The sequence below is a fragment of the Falco biarmicus genome, chromosome 9 (assembly GCF_023638135.1).
Source record: "Falco biarmicus isolate bFalBia1 chromosome 9, bFalBia1.pri, whole genome shotgun sequence".
NCBI classification, from domain to species: domain Eukaryota; kingdom Metazoa; phylum Chordata; class Aves; order Falconiformes; family Falconidae; genus Falco; species Falco biarmicus.
This window is the reverse complement of record NC_079296.1, coordinates 50,850,844-50,873,014: the sequence shown is the minus strand read 5'-3', so window position 1 is coordinate 50,873,014 and position 22,171 is coordinate 50,850,844. Positions and strand designations below refer to the sequence as shown.

At 43.8% G+C, this 22,171-nt stretch overlaps 1 protein-coding gene across 2 annotated transcripts in view; it reads right to left on the bottom strand.

The window, feature by feature from the left end:
- Positions 1–22,171, bottom strand: part of TACC2 (transforming acidic coiled-coil containing protein 2) — a 129,565-nt gene that overhangs the window by 68,674 nt on the left and 38,720 nt on the right. For both annotated transcript variants that reach the window (XM_056351544.1, XM_056351545.1), the window contains 2 exons: positions 13,776–13,901; positions 5,960–6,091 (listed from right to left, as the gene is read on the bottom strand). In XM_056351544.1, the coding sequence (XP_056207519.1) occupies positions 5,960–6,091; positions 13,776–13,901 (258 nt within the window). The remainder of the gene's footprint in view (positions 1–5,959; positions 6,092–13,775; positions 13,902–22,171) is intronic.

Here is a 22,171-nt window from a genome sequence, read left to right as displayed (position 1 = left end):
CTAAATTCACTGGATCACAAACAAAGTTTTAAACCCTGTTTTCCAAATTTCTGGCCCAGCTTTCAGGCTGGGACCACAAGCATAACCACACCAAAGCAGGGGTACTGTTTCACTGCTGAGCATGCTTCTGCAGACCACATCCATGAGCCAAATGCCCAAAGCTCCACTGTCATTTCCACGCACCAGATTTACAGAAGCGCCGTCACAGACCACGGGATCTTGTCTTGCTTCCGTATTTCTTTCTAAGCCTTTGAACATCCCAAGGTGTAAGATCCCTAAGACAGCTGGAGCCAGGCCTGTCAGGAAAGGTGCTGCCTAACACCAGGAGGGAACTGACATTTTTAAGGGCTTTCATGCCTCTGCCCTCAGCAGACAAGATCAGTGTGAACAATGCTCTCTGGGGGCACCTTGTTGCAGGAGATTTCAGAAGGGAGAATCCAAAGGTTTCTTTGCCTCAGGGCCAAAGTGAAGAATTAGATTATGAAAATGCAGGATGAACAAATCAGACAAGAACAGAATCCCTGCCTGGTGCAAGTCTTTGCTCTGACTGCCAAGGATGGGTGGTCAAATGATGACTGGGTAACTTCTTAGAGAAGTTAGCTTACAGCTTCAATTTGATTTCAAAAGAGTTAACAGAAAATTGCTTTGAAGTACTTTTGGTATTTTTCCAGGGTTTCTTTTTGCTTTTGTTTTTAAAAGATTTAGCATTAAGGGTACAGTGCCCCAGGACATATTTAAGCATAACATTGATTATTGAGAAAATACACCTGACTCAATCTATGTTTTAACCTATATATTACCTGCTCTAGGACTAGAGGTGATCCCCTGCAAGTCCTCTACCCTCCTGGCAGTGCCAGGCTCCTCTGGTGCCCTTGGAGCTGTCACCATGCATGCCACAGTGAGGGAACAGCAACCCAATCCAGGTGCATAATCTCCGTCTTGAACCTGTACTGCCACAGTTTTGTAGGACAGATGCAAAATGATTAATGCCATTCTAAAATTCCTTGTGGATGGATTAATTAGGGTAATGACATATTCATTTTCATGCTGCTGAACCTGTTCTAGCAGCAAGGCAATTACCATATATTGCCTGAGGGAACCTGTAAAATACACAGTAATAACAAGTAAACAGAGGGCTACCATCGCCCTTTTGTCCACTGCCACATAGAGAGAGAAGCTTTACAACACACACAAATAATTGCTCTCTTTGAGCATACGCGTGCAGGCAGGATGCACCCCTGGACAAAGATATGGTTAGAAAATGGGTGAAATTTCCCACTTTTGTCAAGCATCCATTAATGCTTTGCCTTTAAAAATGCAGTTACTGGAAGCTATTATTTGTTGAATTGCTGCTGCTTTATGGAAGCTGTCCTCTTGGCAGAGGACACAACATGGAGGTCTCCAGGCCCCCTGCCCCTCATACCCAGGACCATCCCCTCCAGTCATGAGTTCACCCAGAGAAGCCTGCAGGATCCAGTCCCTAATCTGGGGATCTCACCGTACCAATCCCACCATCAGCTACAAGAAAATGCACTTAGTCGACAACATTTTGGCTTGAAACAAAGCAGACATCCCTGAATTTGATGCCATTAGTCAGTAACAGGCTGAGATCTACACTGAGCAACACAAAGCATCCCCCTACCCGGGGCTGAGCAGTTCTGAACGCATCACTCACAAGACACAATATCTTTAAAAACCTGGAATGGGGGAAATGAATGAAGAGCAGGACTGTGGCTCACTCCTGTCCATTTGTTACAGACTGGCTGATTACATGGAAGGTATCTATTTTTTTATGTTGTGTTTCAGAAGATGGTGAATGCTTTTCAAGATACCAGCCACAAAGCCTCACGAAAAATCCTTAGGTTTTAGTGTCCAAGACCTAAGCAACTTCATTTCAATGCTTTTATTCTGTTGCTATTATAGAAACAAAAAATCATTTCACCAAAACAACATTACTTGCACCAGTCAGTCCAGACATATATTAGAGGTATAGTACTATCCCATTCATACAATACATATAAAAAACCAAACCCGCCACCTCCCCCCTGCCAAACAAACCCCCAAAACCTCAAAACCCCACACTCTGGAAACTGAGTCCTTCAGATTGCATTTGCATCCCTCACTTCTATTTCCCAACTCTTCCTTGCTCACTGCACTTGTAAACTTACTGTAATGACAATGACACATCCCCTTCAAAAGGGTTAAATTCACTCAAGGAAAAAAGCCTTGTGTTTCTGAATCCCACTTAATCCCTTCTTGGTTTTGATTACATCCTTAAAAGCAACTCAGTCTAGGATTATCAGTATTGGTCATAAACGAAGGCAATACATTGGGTTTTATTTACTTAGTTTTACCTCAAGCCTCTGCAAAGGTGGGCAAAAGGAGAAAACTTGCTTTCAACACATGATCAAGAAAATAAAAGCCAGAAGTCATAAAGCTTACCTTGTTTGTCTGTGTGACACCAGTAACTCAGCTTAGCTTCCTCTCAGGGAAGTATTAGGAAACCACCTTTTGGAAACGAACAATGCAGAAAGCGGAGCTTTTTGTAAATACTGTTGTGACTTTTGACTTTCAGATAGAAAGATTTGTTGCTGTGCTTCCAATTGGTTTCAGGCTCATTTCAGGAAAATTAGGTAAGACAGAGATGTGTATTTAATTTCAGAGACTCATTATCAGCAGAAGTTTCCTATCTAAGCAGAGCCTCTCAAAATGATCCAACTTCTGTCTGGTTTAGCTTTTGAAAGAAAATTGACCCCGTATCTGACAACAAGAATACACCTCTCCAATCACATCAGCCACATTTAATAGCACAGGTGTAGCTTTCAAAGCAGGTAGTGAGGCTACAGGTGAGGATATGCACAAAGACACTGTCCTGGTTTTGGCTGGGATAGTTAATTTTCTTCTCAGTAGCTGGTACAGTGCTGTGTTTTGGATTTAGTATGAAAACAATGTTGATAACACACTGATGTGTTAGTTGTTACTAAGTAACGCATACCCCAAGTCAAGAACTTTTCCGTTTCCCACATTGTGCCAATGAGGAGGTGCACAAGAAGCTGGGAAGGAGCAGAGCCAGGACAGTTGATCCGAACTAGCCAAAGGGACATTCCATACCGTAGAACATCATGCTCAGTATGTAAACTGGGGGGATTGGCCAGGGCCCACCAACCACTGCTGGGGCACTGGCTGGGCATCAGTAAGCAGGTGGTGAGCAATTCTATTGTATATCACTTGGTTTTGGTTCTTTTCCCTTTGGGGTTTTTTCCTCTCTCCTTCTCTCTCCTTTTCATTACAATTGTTGTTGTTATTATATTTACTTCAGTTATTGAATCACCCTTAACTCACGAGTTTTACCTTTTTCCCAATTCTCTTCCCCATCCCACTGGTGGGGGAGAGCGGGCAAATGGCTGCATAGAACTTCAGTTGCTGGCTAGGGTTAAACCCAACAGACAGCATTTGCTTTTTGCTCTAAAAACCGGATTATACCCATCTCACTTCCTCATAGGACAATCAAACGCATGGATCAGCTCTTCAGAGTCTTTCCAGCTCTATCTGTAGGGCTTCCATAAAGGACAAGTTACACTCATTAGCAATATTTCAGCACTTCTCCCAAATTATGAAGTGTCTGTGACAGTTCATAATGTGACCGTCATAACCACAGAGGAGACTAAAATGCCTCAAGGATCCATTTTGCAGAAAACTCTGCAGTGGCACAGCATTTGCAGAAGTTTAGCACCTATGCCGTCCAGCCATAAATGTGACAAAGTAAAACACAACCCAATTTGCATGCTATTATTTCCCATGGCTGATTTGACTTGATACACAGGAATCAACATAAAAATGCAAGACAGTCCAAGAAATATTTACATAAAGGGCTAATTATAATAGCAAAGAGCTATTTAGACAGTAATATATTTGCTTTTCAAGAGGACGCAAGAATTATCTTTTGTCCCACAGATAGATCGCTAATTCTTACCTCTGCATGCATCTTAATTTCCATTCAGATCTGTTAAAGTCTGTGTTCATGTCAAAAAAAGCACAAACACGCAAGTTCAGCTTTAGAGAAAGAGGGCTGTGGGTGATAAGACTGCTGTTCTCAAGGCATAACAAGGATGCTTGCCAGCATACATTTTGGTTATTACACCCTAGGTTGGATTTTGATTCTGCACTAAACAGTTCTACTAAAATTACCTAATTACACCATTGTTTACCCCATCCAAGAGATTCTTATGCACAGACATTTACATTATTAAACACACTACCTCATTATCAAAACCGAACAGAAACTTCACAGGCACAAGCCAGTCTAAATATGTGAGCACAACTGCTCTGCTTGTCTGCAGAGTTCTAAAATTATTTCTCCTCTCTTTGACGCTGAATTCTAGTGAAAAGGAAAAAAAAAACACCTTGTGTTTTGACGGTTTCCATTTGGATTTGTAAATGATAGTCATCTGTGACTACACTAAAGTACTAAATTTCACACAATGTGAAATTCAGCCCAAGGTATCCATAAGGTTCAAAAAATTTTGGATGATTTCCTGGAAAGAGCCAACATCTTGGGGAGAGTATTTGCTAACTTACAATCTCACCTGATCATTTCTCTCCATTTTTAGAGAATGAGCACGGTCACCTTCATTCAGAAAATTCTCTCCAGACTACAGAACTTGCATACTGGCACAAAACAGACCTTTGAGCACTTCTGTTCCCCACCAGCTTAAAAAGTGTGAATTCATTACAGTATTCTGGAGGAACTAATATTAACAGAAGACTTGGCCTAACTGTGTTGCAGTAAGCACATGCACTAGAGGTGAGGATGCCATTTTGTGATAAAATTATCAGAACTTTAGAACAAATAGTTAACCAACACGTTTCCTAGGTATTATACTGTGGATGTTTTTTTGAATAGCATTTGCTGATAGCTATTCATTCACTGTTCCACAGCAGAACGTGTCTATTGTGTACATTTTTATTCGCGATTCAGAGCATCCTGCTGCTGACAGCAGCATCTTTTGACATTTCTGAAGACACCTTTAGTGGAATAACTGTATTTCCTGTGGTGTCTCCTGTCTTGTATCATACTTGTCACAAGCTGCCAATCTGTATTTGTAGGGTGGAGAATGTTATTCTCCAGGGAGTGCCCATTTAATATTCTCAGCTGTGCTGTGACCTTTTCCATTAATAGATGTCACAATAAGGGCATGCCTTTATTGCCGAGCCACAACAGCATACTGGTTAATCACCCACAAGACAGGCGTCGTCTTGAAGCTCTGACATGACTATCCAAGCACATGTCTTGCCTTAACTATATTTGAGGTGGGATGACTCAGTTTGGGGGTTTTCCAAGCAAAAATGCGCTAAGCCATCTACCAAACACTATGGCACCAATCAATGCAAATCTGAAGGAAACACTTAACTATGAAATCAAGATAATTCAACATTTTTTCAGCAAGAGCAAAACCAAGCTGAACTTCTTCCTTCAGTACCGACAACTACAATGCAAATCAGTAGTGCAGGGTGGGGAAGAAGCAGGCAGCCTCTGAAGGGGGGTGAGTAGAACAGTCCTCTTGAATACGATCTCGTCTTGCACAGTTTCACAAAAAAACCCAAATCAAACCAAAACAACACAACAACAACAAAACCAAACTTGAACTTCAGGAAAGGAAAATATTTGGAAAAAAAAACTTTTAAAATTATTAATATAAAAATAGTCAGAAGATCGTCATAGTAATAACCAGTGTAATCCAAGCTCCCTCTTCTGGTCTTTTGGAGTAAACATACTGGAGTAAGCAGGTCTTTCTTGATAGTTTACCATTTGGTTTCAAAATCTAGCAACAAAGTGTGCACATAACAAATCACCTGTTAAAAGTTATTCAGCCTCTTTCACAACAGTTATGTTTTCTTAAGCAAAGGATGTACAGACGTGGAAATTTATTGTAACATATGAAATAACATCGCACAATACCTCTTTTTTTCCCTTGTGAAACCTTCAGTTTCTTGCACAGGCAGTTCTACACCATCACCAGGGGCCGCAGCCAAAGATACATCCTCAGAAACGAGTTTATCAACTTCTTCACAGCTATCAGGCTTGGAAGTGCTGCAAAACAATTATTAAAAATAAGCTGACAAATTTCAGAAGTGCTCATTGAAGCTTTAGTGAAGCCTCATGATGAACTTTGGCTGGATATGAACTAAGGAGCTCCAAGGAGCACATCATCCCCTCCCCCATTCCCTCTCTCCCACCTCCCACAAATTACTTCTTCCTACAAACTTTATTTCACTTGATTTCTCAGATGACCATATAACCAGTAACACTGCAAAGTTTTGACAGCTCTTATAGACCATAATATTAACTGCCACAGGAATGTAACTGTACGTGAAATTAGTAAAACAAATCACTAATGACTACTTTGCAGTTCTTAAACAGCCCTTTCTCCTCTGTGTACAACACAAACATTCAATTAAGTGACTTGCCTTTTAGAAAAACCTGCAATCTGGGACTAAAAAATTCTCTTACTTTAAAAGCTCTCCTGTAATGCTAAAAGCACAATAATCCCTGAACTCATGACATGAACGTTAAGATTACAGGGCTGTAATACTGTTATACTGGTTAATTCCTACAGGTCCCTCGGCTCAGCAAAGCCCCACAAGACTGAAGCTCAGAAGCTTGACAGTCACGTAATGATTTCCAGAGCGTGTAAACACAGATTGGAAAGACTGAGTTTCTTCAGAGCAAGGGAAAGCACTGTGGGGCCTATGAGGAGGCATGCCCACTCCTGGTCCCTGCAGGAAAGGAGTTCTTGCACACAGACACCAACCAGAGTCCAGGAGGAAGCAGCCATCTGCCCAGATGCCTGGCACGCAGGGGAGGGCAGTCTTGCCGTCCTCTCTCCTCAAGGCAGATCAGGGCAGAATGCACCATTGCAGCTCCATTAACTTTCTGTTTTCTTAGGCAAAACTCAAACTAGCAAAAAAAGTTTTTGACAGCAACACAAATAAAACACTTCTCTCCTGAGCCTTCTCATGCTGTTTAAGAGTGTAAATCACCCGTGCATCCAAAAGATCACTCCAGAAGAAGCTCACTTGCGTTCTCCCTCATTTAAGCACACTGGCAACCACACTACTCCCCCTGCTTCGGCCACACTCATTAAACTAATGACAGAAAAGGAGCTATATAACCAATGACTTCATGTCTCAAAAGCAGGAGCAGCACAGGGTCCTGTCACACCACATTGTCCTTTCCAGGGCAGCTTTGACATACCAGAGGGACACAGATGTCATGGGGTAGCAGCCACACACAAAAGCCTATGCTTGTGCCAGCTCCTGCTTCCAGAGATCCAGACACAAACGTTTAACGAAATGTTGGAACCAGGCCTTTGCTGAGAAGCTTCTTTTAGGTTTCCTGAACTAAAAATAAACAGCTATCTTAGCCATTCCTTTTAAAATTTCCTCTCCCCTCCCCCCCAGTAATTACACTGTAATTGTAGAAGGCAGATTAAATTGTGTTACTGAGTAAGTTAGTAAGGTTCAGGGACAGACTATTCCTTTCTTTAGAAACGTACACAAACAAAGGACAAACATAAATCACATCCCTAACTTCAGTTACAGTACCTATAAGCACCAGCACAGTTATTTTCCAAAGTGTTTATCCACTAACTTACTAAGATCACAAAAGCTCTTTCCGGAAGGGGTTTATCTTGACAGCTCGTATCTATGAAGCTGCTTTTTGCCATATGGGATAACTACTCAGTTATTTCTTCCGAAAAATTACCTCTGCTTCATGCACTCCTTCCTTCCTTCGCTTTCCCCGGTTTGTCCAAACTGGACTGACACTGGCATAGGTTTCCTAAGTTTTCAGTCACGTCAAGTTAAAATAAATAAATAAATAAGCCGTTTCCTTTTTCATGCAAAGGACTTTTTCCTTTGCTAAAAAAGTCTTTGTCCTAATATAGTAATGGCATCAAACATACACAAAGGCGATGTGCCTATATAGGGTCACACGAAGATTAGAGAAAGTAAGGTTTTAAAGCAAAAAGTAAACTACTAAAAATAAGCCAATGATGAACATCTGTTTGGAGAGTAAACAAGGAATTGCAAAACCCAAACAGTTCACAAGAGGGCCCAGCCAAGCAAGAATACCAAACACACATAAAGTTATGGACCTTATGTTATGCATACACCAAACTGTCCCAGTTAATTGCTTACAGTAGCACCTGCTCCCCTCTCACCCACACCCTTTGCACAGGCCCCACTGCCCATCTGCAGCCCTTCGGCTTCCCCCTTTAAGTCTTTCCACATAAAATGAAATTTTCAGAGGCACAGTTTGACTAACGTCATTCCTAACACGTTCTGCAAAGCAAAACTGGCTATCAAAACACAAGCGTTTTCAGAAGAGCTCTGCTCCCCAGCCTTCACAAAGCACAGGGTTTACGCTTTTATAAGCTATAGTATCTGTGTGTGTTAAAATCCACAAATCATTTTCCTTCATCTTTCCGAGCCTCATCTCAACCCTCAAATGCTGGATTTCCACAAAGACCACTCCTGCCAAGTGTCAGCTGCCTTACTTGTGCAAGTAAAGGAACACGACAGAGATGGGGTTGGCACTTACTTTCTCTGACATCTAGCACCAACACAAGTACCAGGAGGTACCCACCTGGCTGCCTCCACTCCTTTTCCCCACTGTTGTTGCTCTGACATGGGGTCAACAGTACCAAGGAGTGTTGAGCAAGGCCATGAAAAGTAGGATGCAAAACTAATCACACCAGCTCTGGGGTTAATAATGCCACATCAGAATTTTGGCACTGTTCAGTATGGTTTGCAGGTAGAAATGCAACAGTATTGCTGCTGGTTACTGTCCATTACCAGATGGGCCTTACCTGCAGATGGGTGCTGCCCACTGGTGGCATAGTAAGCTCACAAGGGACAAGGCAGAAGCAGAACAGCTCAGAAACAGTACAGGCTGCACAAATGAAGGCAGGGTAGCACAGCACAGCGACCCTGTCCAAAACACAGGCTCTGAGTCCACTAAACTCTCCAGCCTGAGTCTGCATCAACTCAGGTACCTTTATCGACTGCTGGTATCAACTCAGACATGGGGTGGCTATATTAAAACCTCTGCCTCTCCACAGCTCTTACTAAAACAAGATTTGCCGTTAAAATAGTTTTCCAACTAGTAATATTCTAATGGTTGTAGCAAGCATACTACCCAAAGGGCCAAGTCTTCTCAGTGCACAATATTACACATGTATATTTTATATATATATTATTTACTATAGTAATAATAAATAATAATATATATGATTATTTTTATATACTATACATTGGCCAGTCTTTACCCTGTAGAGTCGAGCTGATTAGAAAACAAACATTTTTCAAGCTCCACGTCTGTTTAAGTAATTCTCAGAAGTCACTTTCTGACCATCTGCGCATACAGATAAGCCTGAGTATTCCTGCCTGCTTGTGCTGCTAACACTGAGGAGCACCCTGAGAGCATCACAGGTCCCCAGGCTGTGAACGACGCGACCAGGGAAGGGCCATCTGCAGATAAAGCAACACAGCTTTTAGTGCATCCAGCGTCACCTATCACAAATTCCCTTATGACAGCTTTATGTGCCCTCTGTATAACAGGAGCTGGGAGAGGGGCTGATGCAGGGTAACAACGTTTTCCAACACCAGCTCAGGCTTAGAACAGCTTTCGTTCCCTAGTAGTCACAACAGAGCTGTGACAGCTCTGTCTGGTCTGGACTAAACACCGTGCTGCAGCTCCGCAACCTCAGCTGGAGATTAAATGCAAGAGCAGAAGCTTCCCTCAGCATGTAGAGGGGACCAGATTGGGCTCCCCTGCCTGTTACCTATGGCCTGACCATAAAGACAACTCATACAAGAAGTGCTTTCCAAGCTGCCATTTTTTCCTGGGTACTTGCTGGTTTTTTGTGCATGAGAGAGGCAGCAAGTTGCAGGGAACAGATAGACACAGCTCAGAAATTTTTAACACCTCTAACCATGGAGCCCGGCCAAGCTGTGCTCCTGTACAGCCAGGGCATTTACCTGCCTTCTCTGCCTTTCCAACCTAAACATTCCTCATATAAAACAGAAGTCCTGTTGCAGAGCTCTGCACCTGCAGCATAAAGAGAAAGACATGTCTAGCCAAAATTTCTCCTAGTGCAACGCGTACTGGCAAATCAGAGTGAACGTGGCCTTTCAGTTTCATTGCTAAACAAAAATGCTTGGCAGGACAGCCAGTGAGCTTTTTACCTAATTCTTTTCAGGGCACTCCTCTGCAGATACAGTAAATAAAATCTACTTACTGAACAGATGATGCCATGATACCATGTCCCTGATCAATACATTACCAGCAGAGGAGAGAGGCAGTCATCCTCAAGATGCAAAACAAAGATACAATTTCTTGACTGGACAGATGGAGGGACCACCTGAACTCTTATTATGCACTGCCATCTGGAAAACATTTAGCACAAACTGACCCCTACCTTATACAAACCATTATTTTTCCTTGTCAAAGTACACAGCATCTGCATTATGTGACACCCCTGATGGGAAAATACATGGGAAAAAAAGGAATTTATTAGTAAATAACTAAATATATTGGGGAAAAACCACTTTATAATTGTACTTTATTGCAGGCAGACTGGGATAGCATCATGCCATCTAGTAGCCCTGGTAACATTTCAAAAGTATAGCTCTGAGGTATAACCAGTAGGCATCGACAGAGACATCACGTGTGTGTGCATTAGAGCATTTTTTGTAGTCACATTGAAAAGCAATGGTGCAATACTTCTACATAAAATGTCAAAAAAGCAGTGGCTTTAGTATGATCATCTTACAAAGGCAAGAATCTGCTTCATGTCACAGGTGAAGAAAAGATGAGGGATAAGGCAATGACTTGAAACAAGAAACATCACTAAAACTCTTCCCTTCGATAAGAAAAGCCCAGTCCTTCTACTGATTCTCACTGTGAGCATAATCCAATGCATTTTAAGAATACTACTTTCACTTGCTACTAACATTATGTTGTTACCAGTTTAGGTCTGACCAAATCAAAGAGAAGTCAGCAGTGTTTGCTACTGCTGGAAGAGAGTTGCACCATGCCTGTCTCAGACAGGGGGTCTAAAGCAGGGGTCCACCTGTGTTGATATTAACCCCTCTTCTGCCGAGCAGCTGCATCTGTGTGTGGGCACACACACGGGAGATACTGCTTTTCTCCTGCTAGGACAACACGGAACACCTTTGCAAGGTTCACAGAGAAACTGACAAGCAACAACAACCTGGACAGGAAAAACAGGTGCAAGGAGAACCGGTAGGCTTGTAGGTCTAAAGCAGAACAAGGATGCAAAACAAAGGAGTAAGAAAAACAAACAATACTGACAAGAAGCTCGTAGCCCAGGAAGCCAACTGAATCCTGGGCTGCCTCCCCAGCAGCGTGGCGGAGGGTATTCTGCCCCTCTACTCCACTCTGGTGAGACCCCCCTGCAGCGCTGCGACCAGCTCTGGGGCCCCCAGCATGAGAAGGACACGGACCTGTTGGGGCGAGCCCAGAGGAGACCACGGAGGTGGTCAGGGGGCTGGAGCCCCTCTCCTGTGAAGACAGGCTGAGAGAGCTGGGGTTGTTCAGCCTGGAGAAAAGAAGGTTCCGGGGAGACCCTATAGCAGCCTTTCAATACTTAAAGGGGGCTTAGAAGAAAGATGGTGACAGAATTTTTAGTAGGGGCTGTAGCAATAGGTAATGGTTTTAAACTGAAAGAGGGTAGATTCAGATTAGGTATTATGAAGGAATTCTTTACTGTGAGAATGGTGAGGCGCTGGCCCAGGCTGCCCAGAGCAGCTGTGGGTGCCCCATCCCTGGCAGTGCTCAAGGCCAGGCTAGATGGGGCTGGGAGCAGCCTGGGCTGGGGGGAGGGGGCCCTGCCCAGGGCACGGTGGTGGAGCCAGATGGTCTTTAAGGTCCCTTCCAACCCAAACCATTCTATGAAGAGTGAACTTGTGCAGCTTTTTTTAAAAATTAACAAAAAAAATTAAAACAAATAAACGTAGAAGAACTATCTGCAGCCAGATTCACTCTAGCTGACCACAGTCCTGTTTCAGAAACTAAAAAACTACCTACTTCCATGCTGAACATCCCTGGTTGCAACTTTTAGCACTGAACCCTTGCAGAAATCCTTGCACGTTCCTCAAGGTCAGGATATGGAAATAAGAGCCAGATGCTGTGGTTGCTGCAGCCTGTGTGCCCTCACCCCTCCTGGGCTCAGCCGCCCTGTATGGGCTAACTGCAGCTCAGCACCAGCACTCACAGCCTACGCAACCGGGATGAAGCAAGGAACCCCTAGACTAAGTTTTGGAAATTAACAGTAAAAACATACTAAAAACAGAAGTTCTGAAGTAGAGCAAAAGAATAGGTATGTTATAATTAACTTGAAATTCCAGATCCAGATAAGAATGTGAACAGTGTGAATTCATGAGTTTTACAAGAAACAGTAAATTAAAATACTCTGACTGCTCTTTTTAAATGTTTCCTAAGGTGACATTTCATCATAAACAGCTTGTGTGACTTTTTCTCTACAAACAGCAAACTATCACCCCAAGGGCAACTGAACTGTCTATTTTAGACTGTAGCCCAGAGACCATATATAAATCTTCCTGGCACTTCTGGCATTAGTCTTTTTGCATTCCTCCACATTCAGAAAATAGCTGATAGCTGCACCTCAATTACTGCTCATCCTCTTCTAACTGCCTTGCTACTATGGCCAACAATCCATTAGCAAGAAAAAGCAGAATCCACAAACACTCACCAGTAACCCAATTACATTTGTTAAAAACAATGAAACACAACTCTTTGAGTAAAAACTTACAAGAACTGGAAGAACTCCACATCATTAGCTTCCTGCTGTAAGCTCCTCTAGATCATCTTACCCTGACTGTAGGAAAAAGTTTGTTTCTCACAGATGCACTCAGCCAGCATTAGCAACTAACCAGCCTGGGGACTGACGGAAGACCAGTACCGGCTGAACAGCAAAGTCACCCAGCATTTAAGGTGGATTGAGCAAACCACACAAGTTCCTTTCTACCTTTGATAGCATATTGTTGCTACTTCAGCTAACCAATTTAATACTAGCTTAAATATATTGTATATGTTTACACTCCACTGAATTCACATTGAAGGGTAAACACTCCCTACAAGGCCTCCTCTACTGCTGGCAGTTAAGACAAATTCACGTGGCCAAAGATCCTGACGACTCAACTGCCACCAGCAGATATAAAGCAACAGTTTCCCTTCTCAGTGCAATTAAAAGCAGATAAAAAGCCTGGTGTCCAACAGAAATGAGATACCTGAATGCTTTATAATCAGCATTATACTGTTAAGGAACTTCTCAAAATTAAAAGCCCAAAGGATCAGTTACCTTGTACTACTCCAAGAAAAGTAAAAGCACCTAAAAAAATATAGGGCATACATTGCACCGTCACATGGCATGACCCGCCTATGTGCCAAAGTGATTCAATCTCAGGGAAAGGTTAAACAGCATCTTCCTTTGAAGGTTTTCATAGAGGGAGATTTAAATTCTGGTAAAGATTTCCACTGAAAGATGCCCCACTGACTACGGACGCAGCAAACCCATCAGCAACTGCCCATACCAGAAATATATCCATCCAAGAAGAGTGACAGCAATTTCTTAGCCAGCACTGACCTCTGTGATCTGCCACCCGCCCCCATCAGTAAGTGGTCTGCAGCTGCTTCCCACTGCCCCAGCTGCAACGGCCCTGTACAATACCTCGCTGCAGTCAGCTCAGCAGCATCCACGGGGTCAACACTTCCATATGCCGTAGGAAGAGCTAAGGGTTGCTCGGAAGGGTCAAGGGGAGAAGCCAACTGTATGTCATCACCTGGCCCAGGAGGGCTGCGGAGAGAAAAGACACGGAAAAAGGCAGCCTTAGAGGTCTGAGTTGTTGCAGAACTCGCCTGTTCGAACCCCCGGACTTCAGCATGCGTATGCTAACTTGTGCATTAGGGAACGCAGCAAAAGTCGGCATTTTTAATATAAATTGCTTTTGCACACAGCTCTACTGTTCCCACCAGACTGAAGTTACTGCATTTTTGTCTGTGTTACAACTGCAGGAGCAATGAGACAGTACAATCCAATGGCAAATTATACCGATTTTCATTCTGATTTTACAAAGCAAATGAGAAAACTAGCTACTGCTTGAACAAGATAAATGGCAAGAATTCCTTGTTCAGAAACCTTTCTGAACTTTCCCCTGCCAATGAAGCTGTGTGAGGGCTCATCAGCAGGAGTACAGAGTCAGACAAAGGTGTCCCAGGCGTTGCAGGGAGCACACAGAGGGAGACACCCAGCCTTGCCCCATACCTGGGGAAAGCAGGGTGCAGCTGAGCACCAGCACTATGTCTGTAAAAGAAAACAGTTTGGAAACACACCCTTGAATCAAGAAGGAAAGGAGCCTTGCTGAAGAAGGGTGAGGGGTTTTTTGTTTTTAACAGACACCAAACCATGGGAACACCCTGAAAACTGTTTTTGTTGCCTACTTCAGCCTGACTTTCCCATGTGGTTACCCAGAGACCAGGGCCCTGGAAGTGTCTGTTTTCCCTAAAACTCCCCAAAATCCTCAGGTTTTTATAAAGTGTAAAATGTGACCTTTAATTGGAGTTCCAGTTTCACATTGCAGGTTGACTGAAGTGGCTCAGTTTTAAGACGCTGCTTTCCTGACCCCCCTTCTGTCCATGTTGTTTCCTGTACTACCAAGTGAACACAACCCTGCACAGGGGTTGAAATAGATGGATGGAACAATACACAGATTGCTTTGAGCAGAGGAGTATAAACTTAAAACTGTCACTCAGCCTTTGGGATTTCAGCTCAAAAATGAAAAGCCCTAAATCACAGAATTCAACCTTAACTCTAAATGATTACTTCCTTACCTAACTCCATATCCAGAGATCTAGTATGATTCTCTATTGTAGTTTAATTTTGCTTCAAAGAACAAAAGAAGTTAATTAAACTGCACTAGAATAGTATCAGTGCTATTCTGGTAAGGAGTGAAGGCTACCGTCTGAATAGACTTACACTTCATGCATGTTATCTGAAGGATTCTGTAACACATTCATACAGGAAAAATGATCTGTCAAGCTTGTTTTCTAATTCTTTTACTATAGATAATAAAAGGATCTGTAATCCTTTGTAAGCCAGTGTTTCTGCTCTTAATTTCCAGAGTTATGACAGCATCATTCTGCACTCAGTGCAGTTTATTTGTCCATGGCATCCCTGACAGGCCAAGTAGCATTCCGCTCTCCTTAATGCCAACACTAACAAGAGGGGGACCAACCCACTGCACTGAGTGCAGGTCTCAGATCACAGCCTAGAACATTTGATTATTTTTTAAGCTTAGCAGTATTACTTTTATCTAATTACAATACTAAGCAATTAACTGTCTGCATGTCCTCTGGTTTAACCACACCTCAGGACCCTGTCTACTGTAGAAACCTTTGAGCTGTTTACAAGTTCTTAAGCCCTTCTTCTTAGTGTAAAAGGACCAGCCTTCATTCATTGCTAAGAGTTGCATATATTTAAACCACAAACTGGGGTGACCCCTCTGCTTTGCCTTAAAACAAGTGTTTAGAAAGCAGATCTTGGCAACAGGACATTGCAATTTTTTGCTCATATACACAAGGAGTAAAACACAGGTGGGTGGGTCTTGTACTGGCTACTGACAAAGCTACATTTCCTGTGAACGTGTAGAAAGTACAGTGAAAACCAAAACCCCAGCTGAAGCTGTTGTACTAGTGTGCTCCAGTCTGGTGAGAAGTGAAGCACTTGCCCACTACCACTCACATTTCCTGTGTGATGAACTCCCAGACTGATTTTCATACAGTCTACGAAGAACAATGTAACTTAAAACTTGGGCTAGGGGAGGTGACGACAAAGCTGCTCCTTGCCAAGCCACCCCGCTCTGTGCAGGACAAACAATGAAGCTATCCAAAAGCTGCTCAAACTAGTTCTACCACTGACATTCCTGGGCATCGCGACCTTCTTCCTTCACAGGTGCCTGCCACCAGTTCCCTGCTCTAAGTCCTGGGCTGCCAGCAGCCCTTTAGGCCAATTTGTTCCAAGAATTGAGCTCTGTAAAAAGGCCACAACCTTCTTCCATTCCATTGCCCAAGTTCTGGGTCAAGTCTTAGAAGAGGATCTACTTAAAATGACTTCCAAATTCTACTTATGACAAGCATGACTGAAATACTTTTCAAAGGAAAATACCTCACAGTTTAACAAGCAGTTGCTTACTAACAGCTGCAACGAGCAGACTAAATTCAGCCCAAAGACCAAGGGGTTCAGTCTGTTATTAGTGTGTCACAAGTGAAAGACATTACCCATCAAGTGTCCCTAGGCTTTTGAGTTTCATCATTTCACTTTTACAGCCTCTACTTATCCTTGAAAAGCGATTTTCCAAGTCACTGTTAGAAGGCAGGTATGCAAACAGCAAGTGTCAGACAAAGCTTGACCCATAGTCGTCATTAAATACCAATGAATGAATGAGAAATAACTGCATAAACCTAGGTAATTTCTTCTGTTTAAACACAGCAGGTCTGACCTCTCTCTCTGTAAGAAGCTTTCAAACCAAGGCAGGAAATGTATTTAAAATACGTAAAAAAGCACAGCTTTACATGCACGGACACAGAGGCAACCAGGGTCAGCTCCTCGGCACCAACCCCCCAACAGCAGTTTTTCCAGTCAGGAGAGCTGGATGTGGCTCCCTTTGAACAGTCAACAACAGCTCCAATTTACTCCAAGGGAAACAAATAAGCATTTCAAGCCCTGCTATCTCCTAGTCCCAAACATGTGGTTGCTTTTAATGAGATAACAGTAAGATTTATACATCCTGCTCTTTCTCCAGAAACCTCTGGAAAATGACACCAACAACCACAAGGCAGGACTGATCTCTCAGCACTCTCATCACCCGCTATTTTGTTTTCTTCCAGATATGAGATGTTGCTCATGGTGTACAGCTAGGCATACAGACAAAACCCTCTGGATTTCATGCTTGGCTTTGTAATAACTTGGGCCAAAGAGTCAAACTTTTGAGCCTCAATTCACGCATACGCAAGAAAAAAATAGTAATCACAGAAAAACACTGACAGGATTTGCTATTTCTGGTAAGTACTTACACTGCAGTTCTTTGCAAGGGAAAGAGATCTAGCAGCATCTACATCAGTTCAAATTCATTCATTCAGACACACTGCACCTTACAAAATTTCATCTATTTTATTAAGTAATTCCTTCACAATACTAATTTTTAGTTTCTCATACTGTATTTTGTAGCTTACCTCATACACTAGCCACATTCATCAACATAAACTTCATGTGTAGAAAATACAACAATCACCTGCTATAGTAACTCTATGCACTTTTGGTACTTCTTCAAAAATATTTTCATGATTGTTGGGACTCCTGTCAACATGATTTAGCAGAGTAGGAGGTAAGCTATTTCTCAGATTAGAATCAACATTACTGGCATCAGAAACTAAACCTAATCTTGCTCAGGAAGCAATTCAGCCAAGTGCTGCATAAAATACCAGCACAGGATTAAAAGCAAACAAACCGCTCTTTCTCCCCCCGTCCCCCCCTACTTCTTGTGAGGTAATTTAAAATCAATTTTTAAATTAATAGAGTTTTAGGAAAAATACAAGATGCTAAGACTGAAATGGGAAACCTGGCTTTATTTCCCAATGAACTAAGAGGACATCCATATAACTAAATGATGTCCCCATAGGGCAAGTCCATAGGCCAGCAACAGCTTTCAAAGCTCAGACGTAACAATGACTGGGGTCACTGGTTACTTTTGCTGGTCACTATGCATAGATACAACCAGGGACTTACTTTTACCAGCTAAACACACGTTCACAGTCAAAAGTTCAAGTTTTGGGAAAGATGCTGCCTTTTGTAAGCCCAGCAAGGACTTAGTTATGCATTTAAAAATGTGGTTTTGGAAAAATCTCTCAAATTCCTTCTGTACTCTGAAGGAGAAACTATGCCTTAAGTGCCTCGTATCAGCATTTGTATTCACACTGCAGGACCTTCTGCACGCCTCAGCCAGGCTCAGTCCTGCTGAGCCGGGTGCTGTACAAACACAGCAATGAAGGTATCCAAGAGATGAACTGGCATGCGTTAATTAAATAAATAAAATGATTGTCATACAGGGGACACAAGAGTCTGATGTGCTCTGCACGGCATTTCTGCACTTATGGAAAAGACACCACCACCAAGATACCAGAACTGGCTCCCGGGGGAATTAATTCCAGTGTCTGAGATCTACATGTTCCTCCTCTGAGCCAGGCTCAAGCAATGAGCAGGACAGGTCTGGATGCTGACTAATGGTACTAAGAGCACCCAGGGAGAGCCAGCCCAGCCCACAGCAGCTTGGGCAGCACCTGAGTCACACCTGTCCCCAGGGAAGGGAGCTGCCAGCACCCCGGCTGAGCAACAGGAGCCAGCTGTATCTCTCAAAGGCTGTGGGCTGCCAGCAGTCCATGCGGGTCCGTGCGGCTGCCTGGCTCCCGGCACACGGCTGTGCTTCCAGCACCAACAGACCCCTCACGTACTGCAAACTGCCGTATGAACAGAGTAAGAAAGGAAAACAAACGCAGAAACTGCATTCTGGAGAAATAAAAGCATCTGCTAAAAGACTTCCTGAAGGCAATACCCCACCTACAAAAAGCAGCCCCAGAAAGGTACCTGCACAGCAGCTGGCAAACCGTGCAGGTAACTCCTGGTGACCTGGCCAGCGGGAAGAGAGTGCTATCGCTGTCAGGCAATCTGGGCACGGGACAACGGAGAGTAAGTAATTCGCAGAAGCAATACTTTTCTGGCAGTGCTTGTGGAAATCCTGACAAGATAAAGAAGTTATCTTGGCAGGGGATGGTGTTTAGTCACTCATTACCTGAGGGCTCGGACTTCCTCTCTCACCCAACCCTTCTTGCTTAGAAGTCCCTTAATTTTTGTAACACGTGTTGATCATTAATGTGATTAGACATAACCATGAAACAGGATTATTTTTTTTTTTTGCCTGAGTATTCTACATTACTGTGGTCACATTAAAACCTAAAAATTATGGGGAGCTATTTCATTAAACAAATACAATTATTTTAGATTAAAAGACTTAAGGGGACCAAAACATGCGCTACAGTATTACTTCCTTCACAAGCTAAAAGAGGGACAACAGAAAGCCACATAAAAGTGTTGGAAGTATAAATCACACCTGTACAGGATGAATAAGCATATTTGCTGTAATAACTGTCAATCATTATAAAAAGCCCATAACCGTCACCACCATCCAGCTTCTCTGAAGGTCTCTCAGTCACGTCCTTGATGTCACTGCCGCAGAATTTAAAAGTTGCCAAATTCCAGCTAGGAAACCTGAAGTCTCTCGGTGCCTTCCGCACTCACCCCCGAAGCCGGGCGGGACCTGACCACAAGCCAGGGCAGGAGCCAGCGCCACTGCCCCCCTCCCGGAGGCACGGGTTGCTGATCGGAGCCCAGAGCTGCAGGCAGCTGGGAGCGCAGCAGGGCATTTTGCTCGGCGAAGTGTTACTTTTCCAAAAGTTGTTCAAAGGCAAAAAAAAAAAAAACACAAACAAACAAAAAGTGCGATAATCTTTTGAGAGGCAGAAGAGTGGTGGTAAACAACAGCTACCTTTCAGCTTCTGACACAGCCCGTAGCCGCACAATGCTTTTGTTATTTCCTCGGCTAACTTTCCCCTCACAAGTGCCTACTTACCAAGGCCAGGAAATAATCACCAGCTTTGCTGCTCTCAGTCATCCTCGGTGCCAGCCCGCCAGCCCGCCGCAGGCCGCCGCTTTCACACCAGTCCCCTCCACCTCCACCATCCCGGGCGGGAGCAGCGGCTCTGCCGCCCGCCAAGCCCGGCCCCGGCCGCGGCAGCTGGGGCGAGCTGGAGCGCACAAAAGGCCGATGAGCAGGAGCCCGGAGCTGCTCCGCGGAGGCTCCTCCCATGAGGCTCCCCGAGGAAAGGCCGCAGCCACCGGGCCCGCCGCGCCCCGCGTCCCCTCCCGGCGGGCCGGGGTGGCGCGGGCAGCCCGGGGGCGCGCCCGCCTGCCGCTCCGGGGGCCGGGGCCGCGCCTCCGCCCCACGGCTGCCGGCTGGGGAGCCGGGGATCCCACGTGGGGTTTGCTTTGCTTTTGGTTCGGGTTGCTTTTATTTTTTGTCGTTGTTGGGTTTTTTCTCCTGGTTTTGCGGTGGAATGTCTTCCAGGACTTTTTGAGTCACGGCAGCCCGGTGGCTGCTCGGAGTTTCCATCCGCTGCACAGCACGCGGTGGGGGATGTGGAGGGATTAAATCACAGCGTGTGCAGCGCTTACAGCACGCACAGATACCTCCTGACATGTCAAAAACCACTTCAGCGGAGCCTCGCCTTGTTGATGGTGTTTGGCAACTTCTTAAAGACTCGGGATGCGGGAATGGTGTTTAGCCCAACCTTAGAGATAACTTTTTTAAAGTTTCAGGATGCAGGAAAAGTTCCTCACAACTTTCACAGAAACTTTATAGCTGTAAACACAAAGCAACCCTTTTTATTCCTAGTCTAATTCTTGTGTTAAGTTCCAGCTCCTAATGTCACACAGGTTTTCTTGTAGGTTTCTCTACCTATAAGAAAATGGAGCAGTTTTAATTAGTTGTGTGCCCTTATTAATCTCTTAGGCTTCCGGCAGGTTTATTACTACACAAAAGAATGGCTTTACAGGTAATTAAGCCTTTGCATTGAGATGCACCAAACTGCATATACAAGTTGCCAGCACCCAAGGAATTAATTGAGTCTCTACCCAGGGAGATCATTATCGTGTTTATAACATGTCATACAATAACTATAGACAAAATGTCTACAATACCTATCCTGCAGCAAGACAGTCAGGTAGGTTCATTGCTTACCAAATATCTAGTTTAGATATTTTAGGTAAAATGCTGTACTGTAAAATGTAAAATGAAGGCTACAGGGACTTCATTTAGCTCAGTTTCCCAGCTGACTCTGTGTGCTCTCTGCCCAAACTCTGGACATTCAACTGTGGTACCAGCTGCACCTGCTTGGGTGACAAAACTAGCATTTCCTCTTCAGAACTCAGCCCAGCTCTCAGCAGAACCGTGCATCTCCTTGTAATGTTAGGGTACAGCAATGATACCAGTTGGACCTCTCAAAGCATCAATTCAGAACGGAGCCTCAGGTGGAAAAAGCTATTAATCAATTTGTTAATACTAATTTTTAATATTCTTTTTTACTCTTGAACTGTTTTTCCTTCTAGCCCTTGTTCAATTTTCTGTAAGCAAAAGGAAGGAACAAATATTTGACCAGGCAAATTTTGTGTTACAGGAGAACTTTCACATCTAGTCTGAAAGCAGATGGCAGGGATTTCCCCTAGATGCGCTCATTGCTGCTTTTAACAATTCAGGTATCTGTACAGAAAATAGAAGAATATACCAAATGACCACCGTAGACCAAGTCAGATACTGTCATGGGTGAAAATGCTGTAAAACACGTAGACTACCAACATCACCTGGGCTGCAAGGTATGGCTTATTGAGGGGCAAACACCAGGCATGTACGTGGAGAATTCACTTAGCTACAGCACCAGTAGCCAGTAGTATCCACTCTGATGGCAAGAATTAGGATCAAGCTGAGAGTTAAAGTTTCTGGGGAGAGCAGGTCTCACATATCCTGCCTCCCAAGCAGCAGGAAACCGGGCGCGGAAAAAGTGCCTGTGATTTCTGATACAGGTACAAGCCTTCAGCCACCTTCTTATTTTGAGGGGAACCAAACTCTTTTGCCATCTGGAAACCATTTCAGAAATAGCTTCTGCAGGTATAACAGCCCTGAGGGGGGGGGGGAGGGGGGAAACCCTGGAGAGAGTAAGATTCATTAAAATAAATTTTGATTTTCTTGCAAGCAGCATTTCAGTCTGGCGCAAAGCCACAGACACAGACTACCTACATTCCAGCTAGCAAACCCAAATTAAGCATTTTTGGAATAAAATGGTCATTTTTCTGAAATAACATGCCTCTCCCTGTTATGAATATAGCCTCTTGCTGTACTGAAACCCAGTCTCAACCCACCTTTGCCACAAAAACATTTCCACTTTCCTCCCAGTGTCCTCTGC